The sequence below is a fragment of the Rhinolophus ferrumequinum genome, chromosome 7 (assembly GCF_004115265.2).
Source record: "Rhinolophus ferrumequinum isolate MPI-CBG mRhiFer1 chromosome 7, mRhiFer1_v1.p, whole genome shotgun sequence".
In the NCBI taxonomy this organism is placed as follows: domain Eukaryota; kingdom Metazoa; phylum Chordata; class Mammalia; order Chiroptera; family Rhinolophidae; genus Rhinolophus; species Rhinolophus ferrumequinum.
The window spans coordinates 28,432,139-28,446,445 of NC_046290.1; the positions used below are offsets into that span (position 1 = coordinate 28,432,139).

The 14,307-nt window shown below is 33.7% G+C and overlaps 1 protein-coding gene across 1 annotated transcript in view; it reads left to right on the forward strand.

Annotated features, from left to right (window-relative positions):
• Positions 1 to 14,307, forward strand: part of CCDC152 (coiled-coil domain containing 152) — a 35,854-nt gene that overhangs the window by 18,092 nt on the left and 3,455 nt on the right. The window contains exons 5-7 of the mRNA XM_033110441.1: positions 7,739 to 7,803; positions 10,866 to 10,968; positions 13,999 to 14,126. Coding sequence (XP_032966332.1) covers positions 7,739 to 7,803; positions 10,866 to 10,968; positions 13,999 to 14,126 — 296 coding nt within the window. The remainder of the gene's footprint in view (positions 1 to 7,738; positions 7,804 to 10,865; positions 10,969 to 13,998; positions 14,127 to 14,307) is intronic.

A 14,307-nucleotide genomic window follows, 5' to 3' on the forward strand; every position in this document is an offset into this window, starting at 1 on the left:
ACATTAAACTTGGCAATGGAACACTAAATTCAAACAGTGATCGATGATTCTCAGTGATTTTGAACCATTTTGTTAAATGTTTGTTTAAAAAAGAAACGTTTTGAGAAGCTTATAAGAACAAGTGGCATCAAAGAAGATAGAAATCTGGCAAAATTTCAAACACCAATTGTGTAATTGGTGTTTAAGAGTGAAAAATAGTATCATGATTTATAGTAAGTACAACCAGTGATGGATTTGTTCCATCAAAACCAAGTATGATGTCTGAGGGGTAGTAGATGGGGGGGGTGGTTATCACTGTGTGAGGGGTGTAAATGTCTAACTATTACATTGTTTTGTACACCTGAAACTAATAATAAATTTTTTGTGAAAAACCATGTATCGAAAACAATCTGAATATTGAAGCCTGCCTTCAAATTTCTATATCAAAGAGTTAAATCTATTTTTGTAAAAATTATCGATGCATTTTTAGTTCCATTGTCTCACTAACATCTATTAACATTAGTAATAATTGTATAATTTGTAAAGAAATAGACATGAATTGGGGAGTGCATGCTCATTATTTTTAAGAGGGCATACAGTTGTAAAAGTTGGGAGACTTTTAGTTTAGAATACCACATCTGTGTGTCACTACTTTTTGGATTTTGTTACTTACATTGGCCAGTCTATTCCCGCTAACTTCTTACCACTTACTTGTGAAAAAGTGGTTGGTCCCTCTTGCCAAGGTATTAAACTGTTTGGGGCAAAATCATTGGAATTTCATAACTTAAGGGAAAACTTGAGTCTTTTTCCTTCTCATGAGTGATTGGATGATCAAATTAGGTATACTTTATGAGATGTTGTCGTTGCCAAGGACCAAAGAAGCCTTTCCTGTTATTACTGCTAACCTGACGCTGAGAAGGAAAGTCATGAAGCAATATTAATGAATTACATCTGATATGCTGTTTATCAGGGTGGAGAGAGGCAAGGGCCCATCATGCAGCTTATGCAAAAGTATTAACATCCTTTTATAATATGGGCTTTTATTTCTTGTTGCTTGATTCTCCTATCCTCTAGCCCCCAAATTTGGTCTTTATATCTTGAAGAATGGATCTATCCTATCTTTGAAATAAATGTGTGTTTGGAGTTTAGGATGTGGACGTGGCTTATTAGAACTAGAGTATGATTTATCACAATACAGGTAATCCTGTATAACACGGCACTTCTATAACACAGTTTCACTGTAACACATTTCGAGGATTGGGGAAACCCTCGTACAACAAATACAGCATGATAGAACACGGTTTCACTCTAACACGGTTTGAGAATTAGAGAAATCCCCGAATAACACAGAGCATAATAAGAGCTTTTAAGAGCAAAAATTATCTCATTTGAAATTTTTCATTTGAGCATGGATGTCGTATCAGATTTGACTGCAAAATTTTAAAATTTATTAGAATTTTAAATCCATTTTGCTCGTGAAGTATTAAGTACACACATTTTAAAACTTTGTGTTTTTCTTTTTACTACATTATACATAGATTAAAATTTTTCGGGTATTATTCAACCTTTTTTAAAGAAATGGTAATTATGTTTTTCACTTTTGTGAATTAATTTGTAGCCCTGAACTATGTCTGGTGGAAATAAAAAAATACTTCTTAAAAGACATTTCATCGTGCTAGATCAAAAATTACAAATTTTGAATCAGCTCGAAAAGGGGGGGAAAAGTTTCATATGTCGCAGAAACCTTGGATTTAAATGAAGCAACAATCCGGACTATACAGAAAGATGAACATAAAATTAGAGCTTCTGTTGCTGCTGGTTGTTCTATCTCCGCATATATGACCTCTCGTCCCAGAGCACCAATAATTGAGAAGATGGAAAAAGCCCTTAGTATCTGGATTAATGACTGTTCAAAAAAACAGATTCCACTGGACACCAATATTATTAAACAGCTTTCAAAATCTACAATTACTTAAAGTAAATGTAGAATCTGCTATTAACCCTGACTTTGTTACTAACAAAGGATGGTTTGAACGTTTTAGAAAACATCTTTCATTACAAAACCTAAAAATACAAGGAGAAAGTGCTTCAGCTGATAAAGAAGCTGCAAAAACTTATCCAAAGTAATTGCAAGAAATTATTGAACAGGATGGATATTCAAAATATCAGGTTTTTAATGCCGACGAGACCAGTCATTGGTGGAAAAAAATGCCCAAGAGGACATTTATTTCAAAAAATGAAAATGTTGCACCAGGTTTTAAGGCATTAGAAAACCACATAACATTACTTATGTGCAGTAATGCTTCAGGCGATCACATGGTAAAACTATGCTGGTTTATAAATCGCTTAGTCCTCATGCAATGAAAAACATAAATTCAGGGGACGATAGCACAGGTGAAAACAAAGAAGTTAAACACTTTACTCTAAAAAGTGTAAAGAAAAGCCTAGACTTAGCCGAACAGTTGGAGCAGTATTTCCTAAATGAAGATCCTTCCACTGAAAGAGCACAAAGTTTAAGAGAGAATTTCACAAGTGCTTAGCACCCTATAATGAAATTTATAAAGACCTCTCAACTAAAAGCAAGCCATCTAAAATAACAGATTTTTTGCAAAAAGTACAGAATAGAAAGTCAAGATAATGCTGAAGAAAGTTCAGAGAATGAAGATATCTTGTCAAAAAGAAAACGCCCTTGGTTAATGGTGCTTACTAGTGATGACAAAGAAAACATTATTTAATACATATTAATATGTTAATACTTTTAGTGAAAATTGCTTTAATAAAGATATTTCTCTTAATTATAAAAATATAATAGTATGATTTTTTAATTTTTGGAACTTAACTCCCTTTTTTGTACTAGTTCTTTGTTTCATATAACATGGATTCGCATAACACAGCATTTTTAGGAACCTAACAACTGTGTTACACGGGGGTTACCTGTATATCGAATAGGAATTTTTCTTGTATTTTACTATTGCATAATATATTACTCTATATGCTAGTTTAGGAGAACCCCCGTAATTTATTGTATGCAAGATAAGGTGTCATGCCTTCTAACTTATGGTTAGTGGTTACTACTAGAGCAAAGAAAACAAGGTTCTCCATACAAGAAAAATTACCACCAGTTCCAGATCAAATGAATTTCAGGAATTTAGTTTACAAATTCAAACACATGGGCATTCATATGGAGGAAAGACAGACCCATGAAATCAGCTGCAAATACAGATCACCTCCAAAATCAGTAGAATTCATATTTGTTTTTACCAGTTGTCTCTAGATAATTTCTGGCAACTTAATATTGCTTTCTTCATGTCTGAACTGAATCTGAATAACTTGGATTTATTTATGCCCTTATATTCTACCAGGGTAGGTTTCAAGGAAGGCATTGTGATATATAGAGTACAACTTTACTGTACAAAAATTATACTAAGCAAAATGATTTAATCAAAATTGATCATTGATCAGAATGTTTTAAAAAGAGCAATAGTATATAGTTCAGTGCTTAAATACTATAGTTCAATATAGTATTTAAGATAATAATCTGAGAAAGTAGGCTAATCCGTGATCAGTTATTCCTTAAGAAAAAAGTATTGCTTAAATTAAAAGTCATTTGAAAAATGCAGAAATACTTCTTTCAACATAATTGTGAGAAAGATTTCCTTACAATAATTTGACATTTAGCTTCTAGTATATCACTGGAAGAAGGCTGTGTTTCTATAATCATCTTTTGTATGGGAAAATTATCTGTTATGAGTATATATTTCAGAATCTTAATTATTTAAAAATTGACTCCTTCTAAGAGAGATTTGTTAGAAGAGCATCAAAAGGAAATTGAAGAACAAAACCTATGAACAAAGCCAGCTATGTAATTTTCAGGAATAAGTGCACAATAAAAATGTGGAGCCCCATGTTCAAAAAGCAGGAAAAATATAACATTAAAGGTTCTAAAATATAAAGCTTTTTGCTTTTCTTCTGTACTCTCTCTCAACATGTCAGTGTTTTTATTTGTTATTTAATGTTGCTCTAAGTAAATATAAATAAATAAAATTTTTAATTATGAGCATGAATTTTACCATTTATCTTTATATTGTGCAAACCACTTTTAAATACAAAGATAATAGCATTTAATTCATGCAGAATCACAAAAGTACACAATTAATACTTTACGACTTGTACATTTATATCTATTTCATACTTACCAGAAAAGTGGGAATGCTGCACAAAACTACCTCAACCACTTTTTTATTTATTTTACTTCTAGATATGTACACATTCTACCAACACTCCACCTTCAGCTTACTAGCAGTGAATAAAGAAGGACCTAAACAAAAGGGAACTGTGAATTTCCTTCTTTCCCTTTCCTTCTGTGTCATCATTTTCAGCATAATTGGTTGGCTAGTAGAGGGAAGTACAGAAGTTAAAAAAGCATATTACAGAGAGTTACTTGGTCATTTGTGTTTCTTAGATTGCCATTGCTTTCTTTTTGCGTTTGAAGCAAGTTCTAGTTCAAAAGAGAAGTGTGCCCTCTCAGATCTTTCAGGGCCCTTGCTTACTTAGTTGTAGATAGAACATGCTTACCTTGTACTTGTACTTGTACCTTTGAGCCTTGCTGAACTCCCAAGCATCATGAGTCCACCAGAATTCAGTGTTCATGGGGCATTGCAAATGCTGTGTATGAACGTGGTGGCAAGGAGCAGTAGACATGAATATTGCTCATACGCGTATATTCTCTGCTCCATTGTCCCATTGGAATTTACTTGCAAATACACATTGAAAGACAAAATTATTAGGAATTTCAAAATGTTAGTGGCAGAGTATTCAACCAAGCTGGCACCCTTCTGAGTGCAGGGCTCTGTGCAACTGCACACCTAAAGAGTTTCCTCCCAGTTTGATACCGAAAGAGAATAACCAATGTTAGAAAAATATATTGCAAAATTATTAGAATCCAAGAGATTAAAGTGGATTTTGACTAGGTCAGAGAAAGACTACTTGTCAAATATCAGGACCAGGTGGATTCTACAGTGGTGTAAATGCTATTGAATTTATGACTACTACAGCAAGAGTAGCAAGAGCCTTATACCACATAACAAAGTAGCCAAGGTGGGAATATGTGTTTGACAATCTAACATAGAATCTGGTCGGATGATGGGAAACAGCAGTGCTGACAATAAGCATATGTTTATTGTACGACAGGTGAAAGCCAACAAAGAGCCAACTGAAATATAAAGTATTAAGGAGGTTAGCTATGTCTTCAATAGGTGGCTTTGGTTCACAGATAAGTCCTGTGGTTTTATTTAGCATACCTATAGATATGGCAAGCCAGATCATGTCCAGGTAGTATAACATTTAGATAGTTTGATCCATTTTTCTGGCAAAGAAAAGACTTATCATTATTAAAATGTCCATTTTCCTGAAGTTAATATACACATTTAATGCAATTTTAATTAAAATACTAAATTTGGGGGTGGGATAAATGATTGTATAGAATAATCTTAAATTTCATTTGACAAAAGAAACAAATAAACAAGAAAACTATGAAAAATAAGAAGAATGTGGGGGAGAGGAACCTCCATTACCAGATAACAATATGCTCTGAAGCTGTTAGAATGAAATTAATATGGTCTTGGCATAGGGGTGGCTGGTTAGCTCAGTTAGTTAGAGTGTGGTGCTAATAACACCAAGGTTGCCGATTCGATCCCGGTGTGGGCCACTGTGAGCCGTGCCCTCCTTAAAGTAAAAAAAGAAAAGAAAATATGGTATTGACATAGAAATTGAAAAATATGTGTATATCCATAGAAAGAATAGAGAACTAGATTCTAGAAATGGGCCCCAATATTTGTTAATGTGATATATGACACAAGGAATATTTCAATTTATTGGAAAAAGAATGACATTTTAACACATGGTACTGGCACAACTAGTTTTCTATCTGGAAGAAAAGAAAGCTGGACTCTTTCTCACCATCAAAAATAAATTCCAGATGGATAAAAGACTTTAGTGAAAAAAAAACTACAAACTTAAAAGAAAATCTAGGACACAACATGTACAATCTAGAGCTGTGGAATATCTTCTTAACCAATCTGGGAGCCTTAGGTGCTATATAAAGAAAAAACAGACCTACTAGACTTTCTTAACAACAACACAACAGAAACACCAACGACAGTGAAAAAAGAAGTTGACATGTTATTTTGTCAAAAAACATGTTTTCAAATACCAATGTACTTTATAGCTACAATATACAAATAGCTCTACAAATTGACCAGCAGAGATAAATAAAAATTTTTAAATGGGCAAAAGATATGAATAGAAAATGGAAATGTGTATTTGTGTATGCATATATATGATCCAGAGGTTAAGAGCATGGCGAAAAACACAGAAGGATACACAATTACACCAGCAATGTGGAAACAAAGGGAGAAAGAAGGAGAAAAAATGAGGGAGAGGAGGAAGGCATAAAAAAATGAAAGAAAGAAGACTGTCGTAAAAGTGTCTCATCATGTATGATATCCTATTTATGTAAAATTACAAAAATGTTTTTGCATATATGCATAGAAAAATTAAAGACCTAAAGGAATATCGACTTTTAGGAAATAAATTCTTTGCAAAGTAATGTGTATAGTACAATTTTATATTGGTGAATACAAATAAAACCAGTAGAAATGTGTGGTATGTTTACATATAATTGTATAAGCTGGGAGAAAAGTAGGGAAGGGATACAGACCAGGCTGTTAACAGGGATAGCTTTGGTAAGGTGAGTAGGGAAGGGAAAGATGATTAGTTTCCCTTCACAAGTGCTTCACTTACTAAAACAAGCAAGAATATTTTTATAAATTGGAAAACATCAAACACCTTTTCTTGAGCTTTTTCTTGTCTGGGAATCTCTCTATCCTTCAGTTCTAACCAGCTTTGCTGGGTAGAGTAATCTCAGTTGTAGGCCCTTCCTCTTTTGCTTCTGTTATCCAATCAGTCACTAAATCTCCTGGTGATTCTATCATCTAGTTATCTTCGTTTTCCTTTTGTCTCCTGCCACTGGCCTGATTTAGTCTCCTGTTATTTCTTACTTGATCTGTTGTTATTGATATCCATTCCTCTAGGGTCAAAACCCTCCCATTCATCCTCTACACTGCCAGATAATCTTTTTAACATTATAACGAATCATTTCACTTCATTGTTCAAAATTCTTTGATGACTCTGTGACCTATGAAATAAAATTCAGTCATAGACATAGAATATGTCTACCTCCCAATAGGATATGGCCCCAACCTATGTAAGCACATCCTCCTCACAGTTTACACTCCAACAATACTGTACTTGAATTATAATTTTCCCAGACATGCTGTACTCACTCAAACCCAGTCTTCTGTACAGCTTTCTGTATCTGGAATGCCCTCCTCCCACATGGGTTAACCTTATCATTTAAGTCTTAGCTGAAGTGATTCTCCTTCTGTAAATCCTTTCCTGACTTTAAGCTGAGTTAGGCTTTTCTTACAGGGGTGCATTTCAGACACATTGCATTACAGAGCAATTACCATAACATACAACTACACATATGTCTCAGCAATAGGCTGTAAATTCTTTGAAAAGCAATCTTTTTTTTTTTTGTTTTACCGTTCCCAGTGTCATGTACTCTGTGCACGTGTATTAGATGTGTAGTAGATGCTGTTTGCATGTGTATACATGAGTGAAAACTTGAAATGTTAAACATATTCCCATATTAATTGAAAAGTGCTATAAGTTAGGATGCGCTCTGATTTTTACACAGGTGAAAATGAACAGCTGAAAAGAAATGCTGATCTTATGAAAGAAAACTTAAAATCTCATCAACAGGTAAGTTTATATATCTTTACATCAATCAAATTCCTGTAGAGCATTTGTGTTCTCAAATTAGAAAAAAAATGGTCATTTTCTTTAATAAAAACAGCCAAAATTTATTGAGTAAACATGTATATGTGTGCATGTGTGTACCAGAATTTTAATAAATTAAATTTTTTTAAGAAATAGAGATTTTGAGAACCCTAGCCTTTTTCAGACTATAATTTACTAAATCACTGCACTTTTTCTTTCTACCACAAAAAGATGCTACTATTTTGCTACATATTTTTAATTACATTAATAGAGATTTTATTCTAGCTGTTAATTAGTTAGCACTTTTCAACTTTTTTACTATAAAGAGTCTTTAGTCTTTCTGTTTTGAGTAAGATATATTGCAATTTTATTGCATCATCTAAATGAAGGGAATATTATGTGGATTATCAGTTAATTCTCTCCCAAGGGCCACTATACCCTCTGCTACTTTTTCTTCTCTCCTGTAAGAACAGCATAGTGATAGCAGCAATTACAGACCATACAACACAGTGACTAGCATGTAAAAGGTGCTCAGTAAATATCAGTTTCCACCCCTCTACCCTTTGGGAGGTTTTTTATGCTGATTTTTTCTCATCTCTTAGGAGCCAATATACCAAACTCTAGCAGACCTAAGATTTCGAAAACTCAAGTTTGATCTGTAATAAGCTTAGAACTTCAACCTGAAAGATCATCTCTAAATTCAATCTGGTTCCTCACTTGAGGACCCTCTAAAGAAACACAAGCTAATTCTAATACCCTGCCAGAACTTCTGGGTAATTCTTAGGAGTAATAAATAGCATCTGGCTGTGCTTGAAAAATTTAGCTTCTCACAACCAATTCTGAGACACTTTAAGTATCTCTGGACTGTATTGCACGCTTTATTTTTCCTTGTCTTTATCCCTTTCCTTTATTCTTTCCCATCCTCTCCCTACCCTCTAGAACTCAATAGTAGATGAAGTCAGGGTATAATTGGGGCTGAGATAAGGGGGAGAAATTTTTGCCTCCTTTCTCTTCTAAAATGTTGAGCCATAGAACACTGCTTTGTCTTGAATACTATAGGAATTTTCAGTGGAATGGAAATTAATGAGAAAACACCACAATCCAAGATTACGAACTTCTTAATTAGCTGCTGTCCAAAGCAAACTACAGATGACCTTAATCCAATGAAAATTCTCTAGTACAAAACCTCCAGGCCCATCCAAAACATATGGAGAACCACTGCCTAAAAACAAACTCAGGAGATACTTAGTGGCCATATTTATAGGACTGGGAGAGGTTTTGTAACTTGTAGACAGAGAATTCTTAAGTTTTGTAATAACAAAAATACAACCAGAGGCTATCCCTTGTCAGTTAAAATTCCCAAGAAGGCAAACAAAAAGAAGGCAACCAAGAATAACTTACTGGGTCCTGGTCCCCTTAGAAAGATGAAGGGTTTAGATTCCTTAGGGCTGGTACAGGCTAAAGTGAGGAAGAAGAATCTAGTGAAATACAGCCTGGCCCCAGCCCAGACATTAGGACACCTTCACTCCTGGAGGTTGGAGTGAAAATCCTGGGTCTTATAGAATTCACAGAAGCATTCCACCTTAGTGGGGCATCTTCAGGTGGCAAAGTCAATATGGGTGAAAAGATACATAGAATTTGTCTCTTTTTGTTTCCCAGAGCAGCAACTGCTTAGTACACCAGTTGAGTCAGGAATGGTTTATAAATGCCACTCAGTAATTGCCCATCTAGAAATCTAGATACATGCATATGAAAAATAGCAATTTATGAGGTTCACCCCTATATTCACCTGCCAAGCTTTAAATCAAAGACAGTGGTTGGATAGGTTTGGCCATTTTTCCAAGTTTCCTGGAAGGATAGGTAGCACAAATAGGAATCTAGATTATATCCCTTTGAATTTATGTAATCTGGATGAGTGTACCTCTATTTTTAATTATACCCATCTAAGCCAATAGATCTTGACTTTTGTTATGTCTTCAGTACCACTGAATATCTATTAAAAGCTGTGAATCCTCTCTGAGAAAAATGTTCACACACACACATATATGTGTAAAATCTTGCATACAATTTCAGGAAGTTAATGGATCCTCGAAAGACCATTCACTAGGTCTAATCTAAGAATTTCTGACTTAAATAATTCTTATTGGCACTCTCATTCATTCAACAAATATATATCAAGAGATATACACTAGGAGTTGGGAAGACAACAGTGATTAAAAACAAAGTCCCTGTCTTTTATGGTGTTTAGAGGCTTTTCTTGATCTTTTGCTTTCATTATTCTCTTTCTTACTACCCTGCTTCAGTATTCTTCCTACTTGCCTTTTCTTCTGCCGTGGGTGATTTCTTTATGAAGGAACCTACCCCTGGGAAAATTGTAAATTTTATCTTTGGGGAATTTCTCTTCCATCACCTCTCCCAGTGTCCCTCTCTGTATTAGCATAAATCACCTCTAACCTTCAACAACCTAAAAAGCTAATCACAGGCACCTGCTGAGCACTTCTCAAATCCCAAATCCATCATTTTCTAGCCTCACAGGCAGCTAACCTTTACCTTAGGTTGTGCTTAACCTCCTTCTGGGGAATTAAGGATGTTTATATAATTTTCAGAAATGGAAGTTTCAAAGGGATCCCACATTCAAAGGGATTAATCGTACAGTAGGATGCGCTTACTACCTATCGAACGGTGCCTGCTGTTGCTCTAAAGTATAGCTTTGGCTTTATTGGACATATTTTAATGTTGTTATGGCATTCATTCATACAATTAAACAACATATTTTAAGCATCTATGATATGCTAAACACTGGTGAAGAGTATTCAGAAAACAAATATAAAAAGACATTTATCTCTAGATGATTTCTATCTCCATGGGCCAGAACTTAGTCCTTCTCAAATGTGATTATTCAAACAATGAATAATATCTTTCTTCTCTAGATATGATTACATATAAAAATTTAATATAAAATTTGAAAATTTCACCTTTGTAATTAATTAAAAGTTGTTTACACATATTTAAATTGAAGAATGAATATATATTTTAATCTTTAGGAATATAAAAATAATATTGCCAAACTTATGAGTGAAATAAAAATCAAAGAGGAGGGACATAAAATAGAAGTAAGGAAACTTTATCAGGATATGCAGAAAAAAGGTAAGTTTTTATTTTTAATTTACTAAATTCTAAGATATCATTTAAATGAACATTTAAACTTTTTTCAGTAATAGCCAGTATTCTTGAATGAACACTGTCTTATTACATTTTAATTTAGGTTTTGTACCTGCCTATATATTTATGTGAGATAAATTACATTTCTAAATTAGAGTCATGATGTTTGCACTTAATATTATTTAATACGAAGCAATTAATGTCCTTATAAAATTAATATAAAATATATAATTAACTTTGATATTTATATGCTCAGCATATTGAACATAATTTCACTAATAAAATTTTCTTCCTTCAGTAAAACAAGTCTAAACCTATATTGAAAGCTAACTAGTTTCATAAGGGTATGAAAAACTTCTTGATGAGACCATATTTATGCATATCATATGCAAAAGATCAACTTGAAATGGATGAATGGTCTGAATGTAAACCTACACCTATAAAACTGCTAAAAGAATTCATAGAATCTTTGCAACCTTGAATTAGGCACAACTTCTTGGAAAGAAACAAAAAACACAATAAATTTTTATCTTTATTAGAAAAAAATTCTAAACTGAACTTCACCAAAATTAATAACTTCTGTCCTTCAACACTGTTAAGAAAATGAAAAGACGGGCCAGAGACTGGGAGATAATACTTGTAAATGCATATCTGTTAAAGGACTTATATCCAAAATATAAAAGAACTCTAACAACCCAACAATAAGAAGTCAACTCAATAAGGAAATGGGCAAAATATTTGGATGCTTCCCCCAAGAAATGAGTATACAGATGGAAAATAAGCACCTGAAACATGTTCAACATAATTAGTATGCAAGAAAGTGCAAATTAAAACCACAAGAACATACCACTGGAAAAATTGTAAACATACAAAAAAAAGACATACCACTTTGAACCTTTTAAAACTGCTAAAATATTTTTAAAAATACTTGATGAGGATGTGGAGCAACTGGAACTCTGATCCCTTATACTGGTGGAACTATAAAATTATACAGACACTTTAGAAAAGAATTTTGGATTTTCTTTGAGTCCTCTGAGAAGCAGATAATTATCAAATCCCTATATGTTTATAAATTATTTCTAAATAACCTGTGGATCGACAGAGAAATCCTAAAGGAAATTAGAAGATATTTTGAACTGAATTACCTGGAGTACATATCAAAACTTGTGGGGCACAAATAAAGCTGCGCTTATAGGTAAATTTATAGCCTTAAATAAAAATGTTGAAAAATGTTAAAAATCAGTTACCTCAATACCTATATCAAGAACTTAGGGGGAAAAAAATCAAACTAAGCCCAAAGAAATTAGAAAGAAAGAAGTCAGATAGTAATGAAATTACAAACACATACATAATAAAGAGAATCAGATCCAAATTTTTTTGAAAAGAATAATAAATTTGATTAACATCAAGACTGATCAAGAAAAATGGAGAAAGTACCAATTATATCAGAAATGAGAAAGAGAAAATCACTTCAAATTTTAAAAAGTGAATGAACTCCATAATTAACTGTATAGCAAACATCTTTCTGCCAATATATTTGAAATTTTTGATGAATTAGATATCTTTGGGGGGGGTAAGCGCACAAGAAGAAATAGAAAATCTGAATTGTCCTATGTCTATTAAAGACATTAAATCTATGATAAATATTTTTCCCACAAAGAAAACTCCAGGCTCAGATGGCTTTCCTGGTGAAATTCTACAAAACATTTCTGGAAAAGTAACGTCAATCTTACACAAATTCTTTCAGAGGATTAACAAAAAAAAAGAGAGGAAACATTTTCCAGTTAATTTCATAAGGCCAACATAATCTTAACAAAACCTTGCAGGGGAATTATGATAAAAATCACACACCTGTCCTCCAAAATAGTATCTGAAGATGGATCCATTTCAGTGCTTTAGTTCTTGTTTTAATCACTACTGCTTTGCATTTGTGTCTTCAAAATGCTGCCTCCAGGCACATAGTGAGTATAGACTGAGACCAGATGGAAGTCCATTTCTCTAAGGTTTTGGATAGCTAAATATATCCTTCTGGACTTTGCCTCATCCCAGGCTGAGATGGGACCTTAGTGTTAGGCCCTGCTCCTAAATCCTGAATATGGGTAAGGTTGATGGGTGAAGATGGGGAAAATAGCCTCTAGACAAAGAGAAAATAAAAGCCAAGATATACAGAGGGGGAGACCTGAGTCATGCTAGGGAATAACAGTCCATTTTCTACCTTTTCTTTGCACTACCCAGAGAAATTCAGCAAGATAAAGGCCACTGTGGCTAGTGCTGGATTCTTTGACTTCTGAAATTGTTTTTTGAGAAAGTGATGGCCATACTTAGAGGTATGCTTTAGGAAGATTAACCTGGCAGGAGCGTTTAGGGGGTTAGAGACTAGTGATAGTCTAGAAACAGAGTCCAACGGAGGAAAAATGAGGCCTGAAACTAAGTAAGTAGTGGATTAGTTGTGGATGGAGTCCCTTATTTGGGGGGCTTGTTGTAAATTAATTGACTCTTTTCTCCATAAAATCAAAGATTTCCTGGAGGCTCCCATCCTGGATGGCATGATGTCACTTACAGGAATAAGGAAGTTGAGAGAAGAGGAAGTTTGATGAAGCATAAAGACATGGTGTGAATATCAGAGAGGCCAAATTATATGGAATAGAGTATAGCAGGTGTTTGATGTAGCTCTACAGTCATCCAGTAATTTGGGGCCCTCTATATCTAAGAGCACAGGTTTTGTTTCCTTCTTTACCACTAAATCTGCTATTTATTTTCTAGGCCATTGATGTTTTGAGTCCAAATTAGTTTGTTTAAAAGCATTCAGTGGGTGACTTTTGTGTTTCAAGCGTTTTGCAGGGGCTTGTCAAAAATATCTAAACTACTCTGCATCTACAGTTTCTAAAATACTACATGTTTTTATTAATAAAATTTACTTTCTTGTGGATTGTTTAAAATACTAAAGAAATATAAGCTTATAAGATTTTGGAAATGTTATGGTGAATTAATTTTATTTATTTTTGTTTTATTCAGTTGAATTAAGTGAAGAAAAGAATAAAGAACTGATAGAGAAAAAAGAGGTAGAAATTTCAGAGTTAAATGCAAAGTTAAGAACTCAAGAAAAAGAAAGGCAAAATGAAATAATCAAACTACAGCTAGAGGTAAATGTTTAAGACTGCTAAATTTAAGGATGCATCCCTTAGTCTAGAGTCCAGACCGTACTTTGGTCATCTTTCATTACAGTGAGAGAAATTTCAGGAGTAAAAACAACTCTGAGAGGGCTTCACACACCCTCATTCTCCATCTCACACAGTGCTCAAACCCTATACAACTTAACTCCGC